This window comes from Halichoerus grypus, chromosome 10 (assembly GCF_964656455.1).
Source record: "Halichoerus grypus chromosome 10, mHalGry1.hap1.1, whole genome shotgun sequence".
NCBI classification, from domain to species: Eukaryota; Metazoa; Chordata; class Mammalia; order Carnivora; family Phocidae; genus Halichoerus; species Halichoerus grypus.
The window spans coordinates 22,978,500-22,990,887 of NC_135721.1; the positions used below are offsets into that span (position 1 = coordinate 22,978,500).

A 12,388-nucleotide genomic window follows, 5' to 3' on the forward strand; every position below is an offset into this window, starting at 1 on the left:
GTATTGAGAAGAGTCTTCCCTCCTTCCCCCGCAAGCTCAATTAAAAATGTCACCAATGACTAAGAGTAGTTATGCTGCATATATTTTCAGAGTTTGGTACCATTAATAAGAGTTGGAGGAATTTACATTTTATGTTACCATTGAATAGGGTGGATTGATTTTAAACTGTTTATTTAATTAGAGATTTGATTTAATATTTTCAGCAACACATGAAAGAAATGTCAGGTCTGTTTGCATAAAGTGATCTTAGTATTATTTTAAAAAATACTCCCACTCTCTCTTTTAGAATATACTGCTCAAAATGCTTTTTTTGTTGTTGTTTCTTTATAGAATTTTTTTTTTCTTTTTCATTTATATTGATTTCCTTCAGACCCACTTTACTCCCCCTGATGTTTTTCTGACACTCTGGGAAATTTTTTTATTTTTATTTTTATTTTTATTTATTTATTTTTAAAGATTTTATTTATTTATTTGTCAGAGAGAGACACAGCGAGAGAGGGAACACAAGCAGGGGGAGTGGGAGAGGGAGAAGCAGGCTTCCCGCGGAGCAGGGAGCCCGATGCAGGGCTCGATCCCAGGACCCTGGGATCACGACCTGAGCCGAAGGCAGACACTTAACGACTGAGCCACCCAGGTGCCCCAACTTTTTTATTTTTAGAGGAATATGAGGCTCTTCTAGATTGATTGGATTAAGGAGTTCTTTTTTTTTTTTTATTTAAAATTTTTCCACTTAATCTAAAGGCTAATGTCTGCGGCTGTGGAGGGGTGGGTGGGGAAGGAAAAAAGGACTGGCTGAGCAGGAAAGCACACGTCCTTGCTTAAGTGTGGTACTCTGGAAGCCACTAGAAAGCAGAGCCCAGGCACCGGACTGGGCAGTCAGCTGAGCAACAAGTAGGCGGTTTATATAATCTGCTGAGAAGTTACTCCAGGCGTCACAAGGATCTGAAATTTCACTTGCCAACCCTGATTGTCCTAAGACATTGCTAGGTACTGTTTAGCAGGGTTGGCTGGGGGTTTTGTTTTGGTTTTTTTCTTTCCTTCAAACTTTCACCAGTTTTGAGAGTGTTGAAATTGGTCTCCTCACTTGAGTGGCTGAGTGTGTTAAGAGCAGTGACTCTCTGCTCCAGTTTCTTGAAGATATCCAAGAGTTCTTAGGCAGAATAGGAGAAATACCAGGAAGAGACCATTGGGATATAAAGGCCCCGGGGTTAGGGGCAGTGTCAAAGGCCATGTGCGATGCTGGGGTAGGGAACACGATGTCCAGGGAACCAAGGGAAGGACAAGAAATCTGAACCATGGGAATTACACCACAGGTAGGGGTAGACACAAGATCATCTGCTGACATGAGGGAAAATGTGAGGACCTTCTCTTTATTTTCTATAAAAGTCAAAAGAAATGAAGCTTTACTTGTACAGATTGAGACTAGTACCTGTTTAAAAAAAACCTCTCTTATTGAGGGTATAAAATCAATTTTAAAAATAATTGATGTTTGCTTATAGAGTACGGGACTGAAATGTTTGGTGGACACTGTTCTAAGGAACAAGAGGAAGACTTTGGGTGTTGGCAGGTAGTAGGAGAGCTGCCTGTGACCTTGGGCTAGGGCAGACGTGGGAGTGACGGCTGGCCTTCTGCTGATGGCACAGCGGGGGTCGGGTACTGTGCTGTGACCAGGCCGGAAGCATGATGGATTCTGAGGACTGGGTTGAAAAATGAGTTCATTGAGATTCCCCACACACTATCATTTTCTTGTTTATTCATATGGAAATAAATGATACTTCCAGAAGAAACATGGAAAACGTAGTGGTATGAAAATTCCTGGGGAGGAAACTTGAAGCGTTTGTGCAAAGGACGTGCCTGCCCCACATGAGAGAGGACGTGAGGACGGGGGGGCAGGATCTGGTTTTCTGCATCATTTGTCGAAATGACAGTGATGAACGCATTTCATTCAGAGGACAGCATGATGGCAAGGGGCTTGACGCAGTTCTCATGTTTTCAGAATTCTGTGTGTATCAAATGCCAAGAACAGGGCTAGAGAGGAAGGGGGCTTGGGGTCTGAACCCGGCACCACAGTGATCCGGTAGTCACGAGGAGTCCATCCTCGCCCGCCTGACATCCCGCCTGCATCTGTGTCCTGTCACCACACGCAGCCTGGTCCTGCCAGCCCCTCTCAGCTCCTCTCCGTGCTGTCACGGCGCATCCCGTCTGTGGGATCCAGCCCGTTGACACGGTTTGTGTGGTCAGCTCAAATTTGAATGTCTTTAGGCAGAACTCGCAGAATCCTGTTTGCTGCATGTTCCATTATGTCACGTCATCCATTTGCATTCACTGCCTGTGCCTTGAAGCTTCTCGATTCTCAAACACACGATGAAGTCCAGACTCATTGGCACGGCATCTAAAGGCCCACCTGCACGCACGGCTCCTGTCTGTGCCCCTGACTTCGGTCTCGTGGGGATAGCCTCAGCAGTGAGGCTTACAGGTCACTTCCTCACTGAAGGATCTTCCCTGGCCCTTAAGGGAGGATAGACTTCTTCCTCTTTCTGTGCTCCTTCTGCACCGCGCAGTCTGTATTTTGGTATTGATGACATTTTACTGATTATTATGCACAAATCTAGAACCTAGCCCTGGGCCTGCCATTTCATAGGTGGTTAGTTAATGTTTTTGAATGAGTAGCTCTGAAATGTACTTGTAATTCCAAATTTCTCACTTCCCTGAGCTTTTAGACGTAACTTGAATCAGATCATTCTTACTAGAATGTTAACTCTTCACCCAAACCATGAGTTTTTGGTTTAGATCTTGAATTCATTTATTACTAGTTTATTTCTCTTAAAACTTTTTTGATTATGAAAGTCGATTGTATGAAATTTGAAAAATTATAAAAAACTAAGTGCAGATAAAGATCATCTGTAATTTTTATCACCTAGATGAAATTATCACTTCCGTTTTGGTATATACTTTCCTAATTTTTTTCCTAATGCATGTATCTGAATTTTAAACCAAGATGGACAAATCAGATTCTCCATACCCTTTGAAAGTTTTTCCCTTAATAAATCCTGTATTCTTTAACAGTGTTCCTCAGTGTGGCTTTTGCAGTATTTTAAAAGACTGTCCTGTGATATGGAAATGTTTTTATGGCATAATAATAGGTGAAAAAAATCATAATTTAACTAATAGTAGATGCTAGACTTTCCATTCATTATCTGTTTCCCTCCCTTCCCGTGTGTGTGTGTGTGTGTGTGTGTGTGTGTGTGTGTATTCAGGCAGATATCCAGCTCTATTTCCTTCTGGTTCTTTCCTGTTTTCTAATGTATGTATTTAGCTGTTTAATTTATTTGGAAATTATTTTAACATACAGTGAGTGGTAAGAATCATATTCTTTCCCCCCAAATGATTTTTACAGCACTCCTAGTTGAATGTTCACTCCTGTCCCTACTGATTTGAAGTTTTCCTTTTTAATCACATAAGAAATTATGTGTATTTCTCTAAGGTATCTTTTCTGTGTCATGTAGAAGTACATTCTTGTGCCAGAGCCCCATTGTTTTAGTTATAGTAACTTTAGAATTTAATGTGCTGGCAATGTAAATCTTTGCTGTGTTATTTTTCAGTTTTGTGTTAATTACTAATACCCATCTGTGGCTGTAAGCGCCTGGCCTTTGTGCTTGGACCACCTTGCACGGGAGCCCCATCTGTCCTCTTCACATTATCTCCGACCGTAGGCAAATAGCTTAATTTTTTTTGGTCCTCAAATTCCTCTTCTATTTGAAGGGAGATAATATCTACGGCAGTGGCTTGGGTGAGGTTGGATAAGATAGTGGATGGAAAGTGCCTGGCACGTAGTAGGTGCTCAGGAAATGATACATGGCATCATTTTTATGTGACATTTAGACTGATTTTGTGAGGTTGCAAATATCCCTCTGAGGGGTGAATTTAGGGAGAATTGACACATATATGTTTCTATCCAGGAGCAAAGCTTGTATATTTTTCTTTTGTATGTTCTTCAGTAAAGGTTTGTACTTTTCCCAACAGGTGTTATGTATTCTTTGTTAACCTTATCATTGTATGTGTACGTTTGTAATAAATAATACTTTTTTCCATTATATTTTCTAACTAGAATTCTATCACGTGTTGGCAAATGTGGCTTGGGACCAATCTTTGGACGTCACTTTTCTTACCCATGAAATTAGAGTGGTCTTCCTTTCTTACAGAGTTGTTAATGGAAGGAAATGCAATGTTGTGTGTGATAGTGTTTTAGGAAATATAAACCGTGAAATGAAATAGAGAATCAGGAGGACCCAGCTTCTTCCAGGCACCATGCAGTTTTGGTAACGGGTTCTGCCTTGTCTCCACAGTGGGGACGGGGAGAAGGTTTTGTTTTGGAGGAGAGGTGGTACGCAGATGGAGCGTGCGAGGCTCCAGTGGTGGTGGTTTGGGGAAGTCTCAGGTCATGTAGGGCAGCAAGAACCTGGTGATGTTTCTAGTGTGAGTTCCAGGCTCAGTGACTTCGCAGTGACAGTGGAGGGTGCTAGGGACAGTATTGGCTTGAGGCCTTGGATGAAATCCCTGCGTGAGTGCTCAGTAGTTTTGCTATCAGGTCAGGTTGGTGGCGGGTGCCAGGACGCGGTTCATTATAAATAACGTTTTGTAGAGAAAAGGAGAGGAGTCCTGCGCCTGGAAACTAAGATCCTCCTTACTGTTAGTGACAGGGAGGGTGGTAAACCCTGAAGTGTGGCTGGAGTTCATTCATAGAAGATATATATAAATTTATTTTATAAAGTTATAGACGAGCAGTTTCTAAACATTGTTTTTCAGGTAAATAAATGTTTAAAGAGTGAACAAAAGGTCATTTTAATTTACCATAGCCCTAGTGCTACGTTCTCTTTTTTCTTTTTTTCTTTTTCTTTTTTTGCTTTGATAATTGAGTGCAGTTAAACAAGTTATAAGTGTATTTTTTTCTAGTGGCTATTTTTACAGAAAGTAAAAATGTGTGTGTGTGTGTGTGTGTGTGTGTGTATTTAGAAATTGCTAGTGAAATCTTAAATCCAGATTAGGGTACTATTAAAATAGCCAAGAGAGAAAAATGTTTCAAATGTTGAACAAAATATATCCTAATGTGGCTATTTCGAATAAAAACAATCAGGGTGTGAACAGAGAGTATTTTGTTTTGCGAATGAATCGTGACCGTGGCGGTGGGAAGGGAGCTGACAGATGGCTTGTGTTGCTTTCCTGCTGAAGCGGTCCCCTTGCTCTCCCTCCGCCAGACCGAGACCTGCCCTGCGCCGCGGCCGGGGCAGCACCACCTCCGCTGGGAGCGGGGAAGGGAGCGTGAAGCTGCACGAGGGGTCCCAGGTCCTCCTCACCAGCTCTAATGAGATGGGGACCGTTAGGTATGTGGGCCCCACTGACTTTGCTTCTGGAATCTGGCTTGGACTTGAGCTTCGAAGTGCCAAGGGGAAGAATGATGGAGCCGTGGGTGACACGCGCTATTTCACCTGTAAGCCAAACCACGGAGTCTTAGTTAGGCCAAGCAGAGTAACCTATCGGGGAATAAATGGGTCAAAGCTGGTGGATGAGAATTGTTGAGTTAAACTTCTAACATATTCAGTGAGCTCATATACATGCATAAAGAGTCCATGGCCAATGGTTTATTTAGCCATTATTTTAGATTTGAAAATAGAGCTATCTTCCTTAAAAAAAACCATTATAACAATTCAGAGAGACTCCTTTAGAAAGCTAGAAATCTGAACCATGGCAACCATGGTTCTCTTAAAACAAGTTCAAAATAAGCATTTTTAAGAGCTTTTAAAGCTTTAGAGCCAAGGAAATTCTGAGACTTAGGGAAAAAAAATGTGCCATTAGGTAACCAACTGACGTTGCTTACTCGGTTTCATTTTTGCACATAATACTGGATTTTTCATAGGCTGTCATCCGTGAGAGTTTTCACCGGCTTTGGTTAACATATGACCTTCACATACTTTTTTCTGTCAAGTATTTTTGGAGTTTTTCTTTCTGTACTAATAAGAAGAGCAGCTTATGATTAGTGTATTTTTCATATTTTTTTTGGAAATGATTTGCCCTTTCAGGAATGCCTCATCTAGAGATACATTAAAACTCTAGAGTCAAATGGGCCTTCGAGGCTCTTCTGCTGAGCCTCTCAGCTATTGCCAGATAGAGAAATGGAAGTTCTAGAGCAGTTCTTTTACCTGGAGTCTCTAACTAGCTGATTAACAGAGCTCAGAATAGAATGGGGGTCTCCTGACCTGTGGCTTGTGCTCTTTCCTCTATACAAAGTATGTAATCACAGATTTTTCTTCTGTGTTGGCAATTGCCTCATCTGAATGAACTACAAAACCCCATCATTAGGTTTATGAATTCAAGTCATAATTGGAATTTTTTGCACAGACTTGTCTAATTCCTTATTGGACATACCTATAAAACACACACACGAAGCACTTTTAAAACAATGCACTTTCATCTTTGTGGAGAATTTGCCATTATTTCTTCCTGGGATATGAAAAACATTTAGAAAAATTATATTTAAGAGAAGAGAGTAAATTAAGATGTGTTAGGAAGAATATAATAGTTACTTAAATGTTTATGATTTCTCGATGTTTTTGGTTCTATTCATAAAACTGGTGTTGTGTTTGCTACCTTTGCTGTTTTTATGTTTTCAGTTGTTGCAAAATTCAGCCTGTTACAAAGCTACAGAATTGTATCATGTTTTTGTATTTCTTTTTGAGCACATGTTAACAAACTGGGCTTCAAAATAGAGTGATATAATGTAAAACGTTTGTGTTGTGGATATGTATTGACATTTATGTCCTATATGTGTAAAGATTTATCTTTTATTGTAGATATGTAGCCTTTAAACTACACAGAAATATTGAAACAGTTTACTTTATAAGATTAAAAGTATCCTTTAGAATGGAGCTCGCTTTGTGCTTAGAAATAATATGTTGAACTATTTTGCAATATACTATTTAAAATCTAAATTCTGTTGCTTTGCTGCCTTTTTAAATTTAAAAAGAAGTGTGGTATTTCAAATATTGCCAGAGCTATTTTCCTGATACACATTTGCAAAATATGGCTGCTTTATAATCAAGGAATATTTTTATTGATTGAAGAAAATGCCTGTATTGCAATTCAAAAGTAAACTTATTTTATTATACAGCTTATTTCTTTAAAACTCTATTTATACCTTAATATGGAATTCATGATTACTTTGAACTTGGGTGTCCATAATTCTTCCTGTTAAATATGAAACATTGTAAGAAACAGTAATGCCAACTCTAAGGTCAGGGAAACAATTGTTCTCATATTTAGATTAGGATCATTAAATCCATATAATGTATATGTTTACATATACTATACATACAAATGAGGTGTTTTCATTTGTGTTTTGCTTACTAAATGTCATTCACAGTTCAATTCTTGAGCATTAATAAAAAAGGGAAGCTGTTTTGGTCTTGGAATGTTATCTTGTCATCACCCTTCCGCATCGCCCCTTCTCTCAGTAACTCAGAGTACATGGGCTCTGTGCTTACCTTTTTTGTCTTACCACAATGACCTGGATTTGTCTTATCACCCTAGAGTCTTAAAAAGTATCATGCTTTCTACTCAACAAGTAAAGTTATATTTTTAGCCACCCTCCTACTATCTCATTTTGATGGACAGAGAGCCATTTAAGAGAAGAATGGGTTTCTAGAGTTTTCTAAAATTGCTTCACTTTCTTTTATACCAGTGGGATTTCATTTTTTTTTTTTTAGGGTAGGATAGACTATTTTGAATTTAAATTAAAAAGAACATATAAATATTTACCTACATTCTACTACAAAGCTTTATTTTTTATTTTAGGGTAATTTGGTGGGAATATTAAGGCTTAAAAGTGTTCAGATGCAGATGTTTGCCGACTCTGAACTCTGAGACATTGCAGTCTTGGTCTGAGACACTTGCACCCTTCTCTCCAGAACCGTATACCACCCCCCCGCCCCGTGTTTGATTTTTCTCCTTCGTATTTACCATCCTTGATCATGCTAGACTTTTTGCTTCTTATTTCTCTCTTCCCTCACTAGATGGAGGGATGGATTTGACTGCCATTGCTTTATCCCTGACACCTGGAGTAATACCTGCACCTAGTAGATGCTCAGTGAATGTTTGTTGAATGAACAAAGGCAATGAAGGCCATTGATGGTTCAAAGTAGGGATATTATCTAGCTAGCTTCAGACAGGTGGCCTCAAGAGACCAGGCCATGGAACAGGTAATTGTGCTTGGTACGGGAGGGAAGAGGACAAGGAAGGTTCAAATCATGGGAGTCTAACTTTCCCCCAGAACAGTGACCTGCAGAGAAAGGTGCCAAGGGCTGGGTAAGAGAAGGGGAGGAGGCACCTACGTGTGTGTGTGTGTGTGTGTGTGTGTGTGTGTGTGTGTGTGTGTGTGTGTTTTCCCTGGGGACGGCTTTGAATTTCTATTTTGGTAGGACCGTAATCCAGAGAATGTTCATATATATGGTCGAATACTGAGTGGTGCACAGCATTGGTCTCTGGGGCCAAACCTTTTTATTTCAGAGTTTCATTTTGGACCTATCCACTTAGAATATGTGATAATATTATTTAAGCCACATTGACCAGTGGCTAGAGACCCAGTGTGTTAAGAATCATTCTTAATTAAGAAATGGATCTAGTAATTGTAACTACTCACTGGACAATTTCTAAATGATTATTCTATGTATCGCCACATTGCAAGCCAATAGGAGAATTTATTTTTTATTTTCATACCCTGTGCTTCACTATATTTATTATATAACTGCAGTAGTTGATACAAAACTCACATTATCACATATTTTTAGTAATTAATAATATCCCTTGATACATAGGCCCTTATTTACAAACATTGTCACATGTAAGCTGCTTGAATATACAACGGACATTCCTAATGACGCTTGTAGGCCGAACAAGTTAAATAGGACACGTTAAGATTTTATTATAAGCAGAATATGATGCCTTTGCATAGGCAAAAAGGATTTCCTCTACCAAAATTTTTGCTAATGCTCCTTTTCATAGGAGGGGAAAAAAAAAAGCATATGCGGAGGAATTATGGTTGGTGGGCACCTGTTACGATGCTTTATCTTCATTATGCTTGGTAGGAATGAAGCTGAGTTTCTGCTTATGGCCCCTCCCTTGCAGAGAAGGGCACCAAGAGGTGTGGGAACCTTTTTTCCCCCTCTTGTTCCTTTAGAATATCTTACAATGAATAGAGTTTTCATGATCCAGCAGCAGCAAGTTTCAACATTTTCATCATTTACTACCCAGGGAAGTGTGGGGGTCATGGTGGTGCTGAGGGGGCAGTGGAGTTCTTGAGTTATGTTAGCAAAGGTATTTTAGGTGTTTAAATTGAGGCTCTTAGCTTAAAATCGAATCTGTTCCTAAAGATCACGAGTGTCATTTAAAAAATGCTCACAAATCTGGCATAAGTTCAGCTCTAAAATCCTGAATGAACCCAGACAGAAAAACCTGCCGCCCCTGTAGGTATTAGGTATTTACCCACATGCACAGCCCTGTGGGCTCCTTTGTCTGGAGGAATATGGTCTCAGGATTGGGTATTCTGTCAGAGTTGTTTGAACTGGATAGATGAAATTAAATAGGGAGTCTCAGAAATTTACTTGTATTGCACTGCACTTGAATTTTAAGCATTTCTAACGTGTAGGAAGTGTAAATACCCAGAGGCTGCATCCTCCTTAGCCTGAGCCAATCTCCTAGAGCTTACGTTCTTTCATATCCAGTCCACCAGAGTTCAGGCTGGCTTTACTCAAACTAGACTTCCCTTCTTGAGGACCGAACTAATTATTCTTCACCTGACAAATCAGACTGACAAGGAAATGTCATGTTCAAATCATACACAAAGCTTCCAGCACTCTCTTCTCTTTTTTTTTTTTTTTTAAAGATTTTATTTATTTGACAGAGAGACAGCGAGAGAGGGAACACAAGCAGGGGGAGTGGGAGAGGGAGAAGCAGGCTTCCCGTGGAGCAGGGAGCCCGATGCGGGGCTCGATCCCAGGACCCTGGGATCATGACCTGAGCCGAAGGCAGACGCTTAACGACTGAGCCACCCAGGCGCCCCCTTTCTTCTTTTTCTAATATGACTTCTGAGATTCAGCTTAAATCTCGGTCCACAGTGTTCCAGATAATGGCTGTCCCTCACAGTTCTCGTCATGAAGGATAGGTGTTACTCTCCAGCATCTTTGGAAAAAAATATCCTAAGATGGATTTTAAAATGAATTTTAATAGTCACAAAAAGTCCCATATTGGGTGCCTGGGTGGCTCAGTCAGTTAAGCATCTGCCTTTGGCTCTGGTCATGATCCCAGGGTCCTGGGATCGAGCCCCACATCGGGCTCCCTGCTCCACGGGAAGCCTGCTTCTCCCTCACCCACTCCCCCTGCTTGTGTTCTCTCTCTCGCTGTCTCTCTGTCAAATAAATAAAAATAAAATCTTAAAAAAAGTTCCATGTTGATGGCAGGGCAAGTGAATTTTGCATTAGAGACAACAGAGAAGAGTAAAGTGTCAAACTTCAGTCCCTTTAATTGAACCTGCTAATAAAAGCGAATTTCTAATAAGAATTCCAATAGATTATACATATGAGTTTAAAAGATTATAATTTTCTCAAGTGCTCTTTTCCTTTTCTTGAAGGGAATAGAGTTTAGGGAATAAAGAAGGTGCATGAAGTTTCAGGAGGCCTCACTTCACGCTGCCTGGTGCGTGACCAAGGAGAATCCGGGTGATGCTCTGCACGTTTCCTGCCTTGCACAAAACTTCACTAGCTGCTTACTGGGGCACATGTGTGCCAAAAGAATCTGTCTTTAATATCACTCTCTTTCTTCTGAGAACTGTGAAATATTCCATAAATATTCTTTGGAATAATGCAGAAGGGCTTAGATTTTTAAAAATTTTCTGAAGTATTAGAAGTACTAAAATGTAGAAAATTTGCCTGCAAGTCTTCACCATCTTATCTTTCGGTGAGATACTTGAGTGGGCTCTCTTTGGGGATTCCCTAGTTCTAGATCCACTATAAAGCTATATTATTTACCACATGTTCAAAAAATGGCCATCCAGCTGCTGTGGGTGTGTCTATAAACGTGAAAAGAGGGATTCTCTCCAATCCTACGTAGCTGGGAGAGAGGAGTCCTGTTATAAATGAATTCCTTATCGTAGTGGCACCGTGACACTTGCTTAGGGATGCCTGACCCTGCAGACACCTCCTGTCCCAAACTCGTGGCTTATTCCGGGCTTTGTATCCGGCTCTGGGAATGGAGACTGGGAGGTGCTCATTGGCGATGGACAGGAAGTGCATCCGACCTATTGTGAAATGTCAGGTAGGGCAAGCCCTCCAAAGATAAGTTTTATCATTCTACTTTGCCAATAAGTCTGCAGCTGTAACAGACATAAAAGAGACTGACAAAGAAATGAGTCATGTTCAAATCATACACAAAGCTTCCAGCACTCAGGATTGGGTATTCTATCAGAGTTGTTTGAACTGGATAGATGAAATTAAATAGGGAGTCTCAGAAATTTACTTGTATTGCACTGCACTTGAATTTTAAGCATTTCTAACGTGTAGGAAGTGTAAATACAGAGGCTGCATCCTCCTTAGCCTAAGCCAATCTCCTAGAGCTTACGTTCTTTCATATCCAGTCCACCAGAGTTCAGGCTGGCTTTACTCAAACTAGACTTCCCTTCTTGAGGACCGAACTAATTATTCTTCACCTGACAAGAGAGAAATGAGTGTTACAGCGCTGAAGGCAGACAGCTCGTTCAACGAACCCAGTTCTCCTAGTCCTGCAGCTTTGCTGCTCGCAGGAAACCACCCACTTAACTTTTTTGCTATGTTCATAATTTTATGATTTGTTAAAGAGATCTTCGAAGAGAATAAACAGAGAACTGATACTAAACCTCTTTCTGGGTTCCTTCTGTATAAAGACTATAATTTAGCTCACTGGGATGGTGCACTGAGTTAATTGGCTTTGGCTCTAAATGCATGAAGAGTCAAGAGTCAAGTGCTAAGATTAAGGAAAAGGACACACAAGCACCCACACACCAGTCCTGTTGGGATTTGCCTTACACAGAGGTGAAGTCTCACAGAATCATCGACCTTGCAAGGGGCTTTGAGACCAAACAGTTAATGCTGTGAAATGAGAACGCGAGGCTTCACGGAACTTGCTGGAGTCACTGGGGTGGGTACTTGCAGTCGAGCACCTGGGGCTGACCCATCTGCCTCTGTCTCTCAAATACCAAATAGTGCCAACCCATCCAACGTAGTATAATCAGCCGAAGTGTCGTCCATCTACTACTCACCTATCCTGGCAAATAACATCTCGTAGAATGTAACTATTCTAGAGGGTA

General features: G+C 40.6%; 1 protein-coding gene across 5 annotated transcripts in view; it reads left to right on the forward strand.

Annotated features, from left to right (window-relative positions):
- The window catches only part of CLIP4 (CAP-Gly domain containing linker protein family member 4), a 96,677-nt gene that overhangs the window by 78,724 nt on the left and 5,565 nt on the right, over nucleotides 1-12,388 (forward strand). For 2 of the 5 annotated variants that reach the window (XM_078056138.1, XM_036113263.2), the window contains exon 16: nucleotides 5,256-7,453. The exons of 1 other annotated variant lie outside the window; for it this stretch is intronic. In XM_078056138.1, coding sequence (XP_077912264.1) covers nucleotides 5,256-5,577 — 322 coding nt within the window. In that variant the 3' untranslated portion in view covers nucleotides 5,578-7,453. Of the gene's footprint in view, nucleotides 1-1,499; nucleotides 4,095-5,229; nucleotides 7,454-12,388 lie in introns of those variants that run through there. 2 more of the 5 variants (XM_078056140.1, XM_078056141.1) reach the window with 2 other exon arrangements.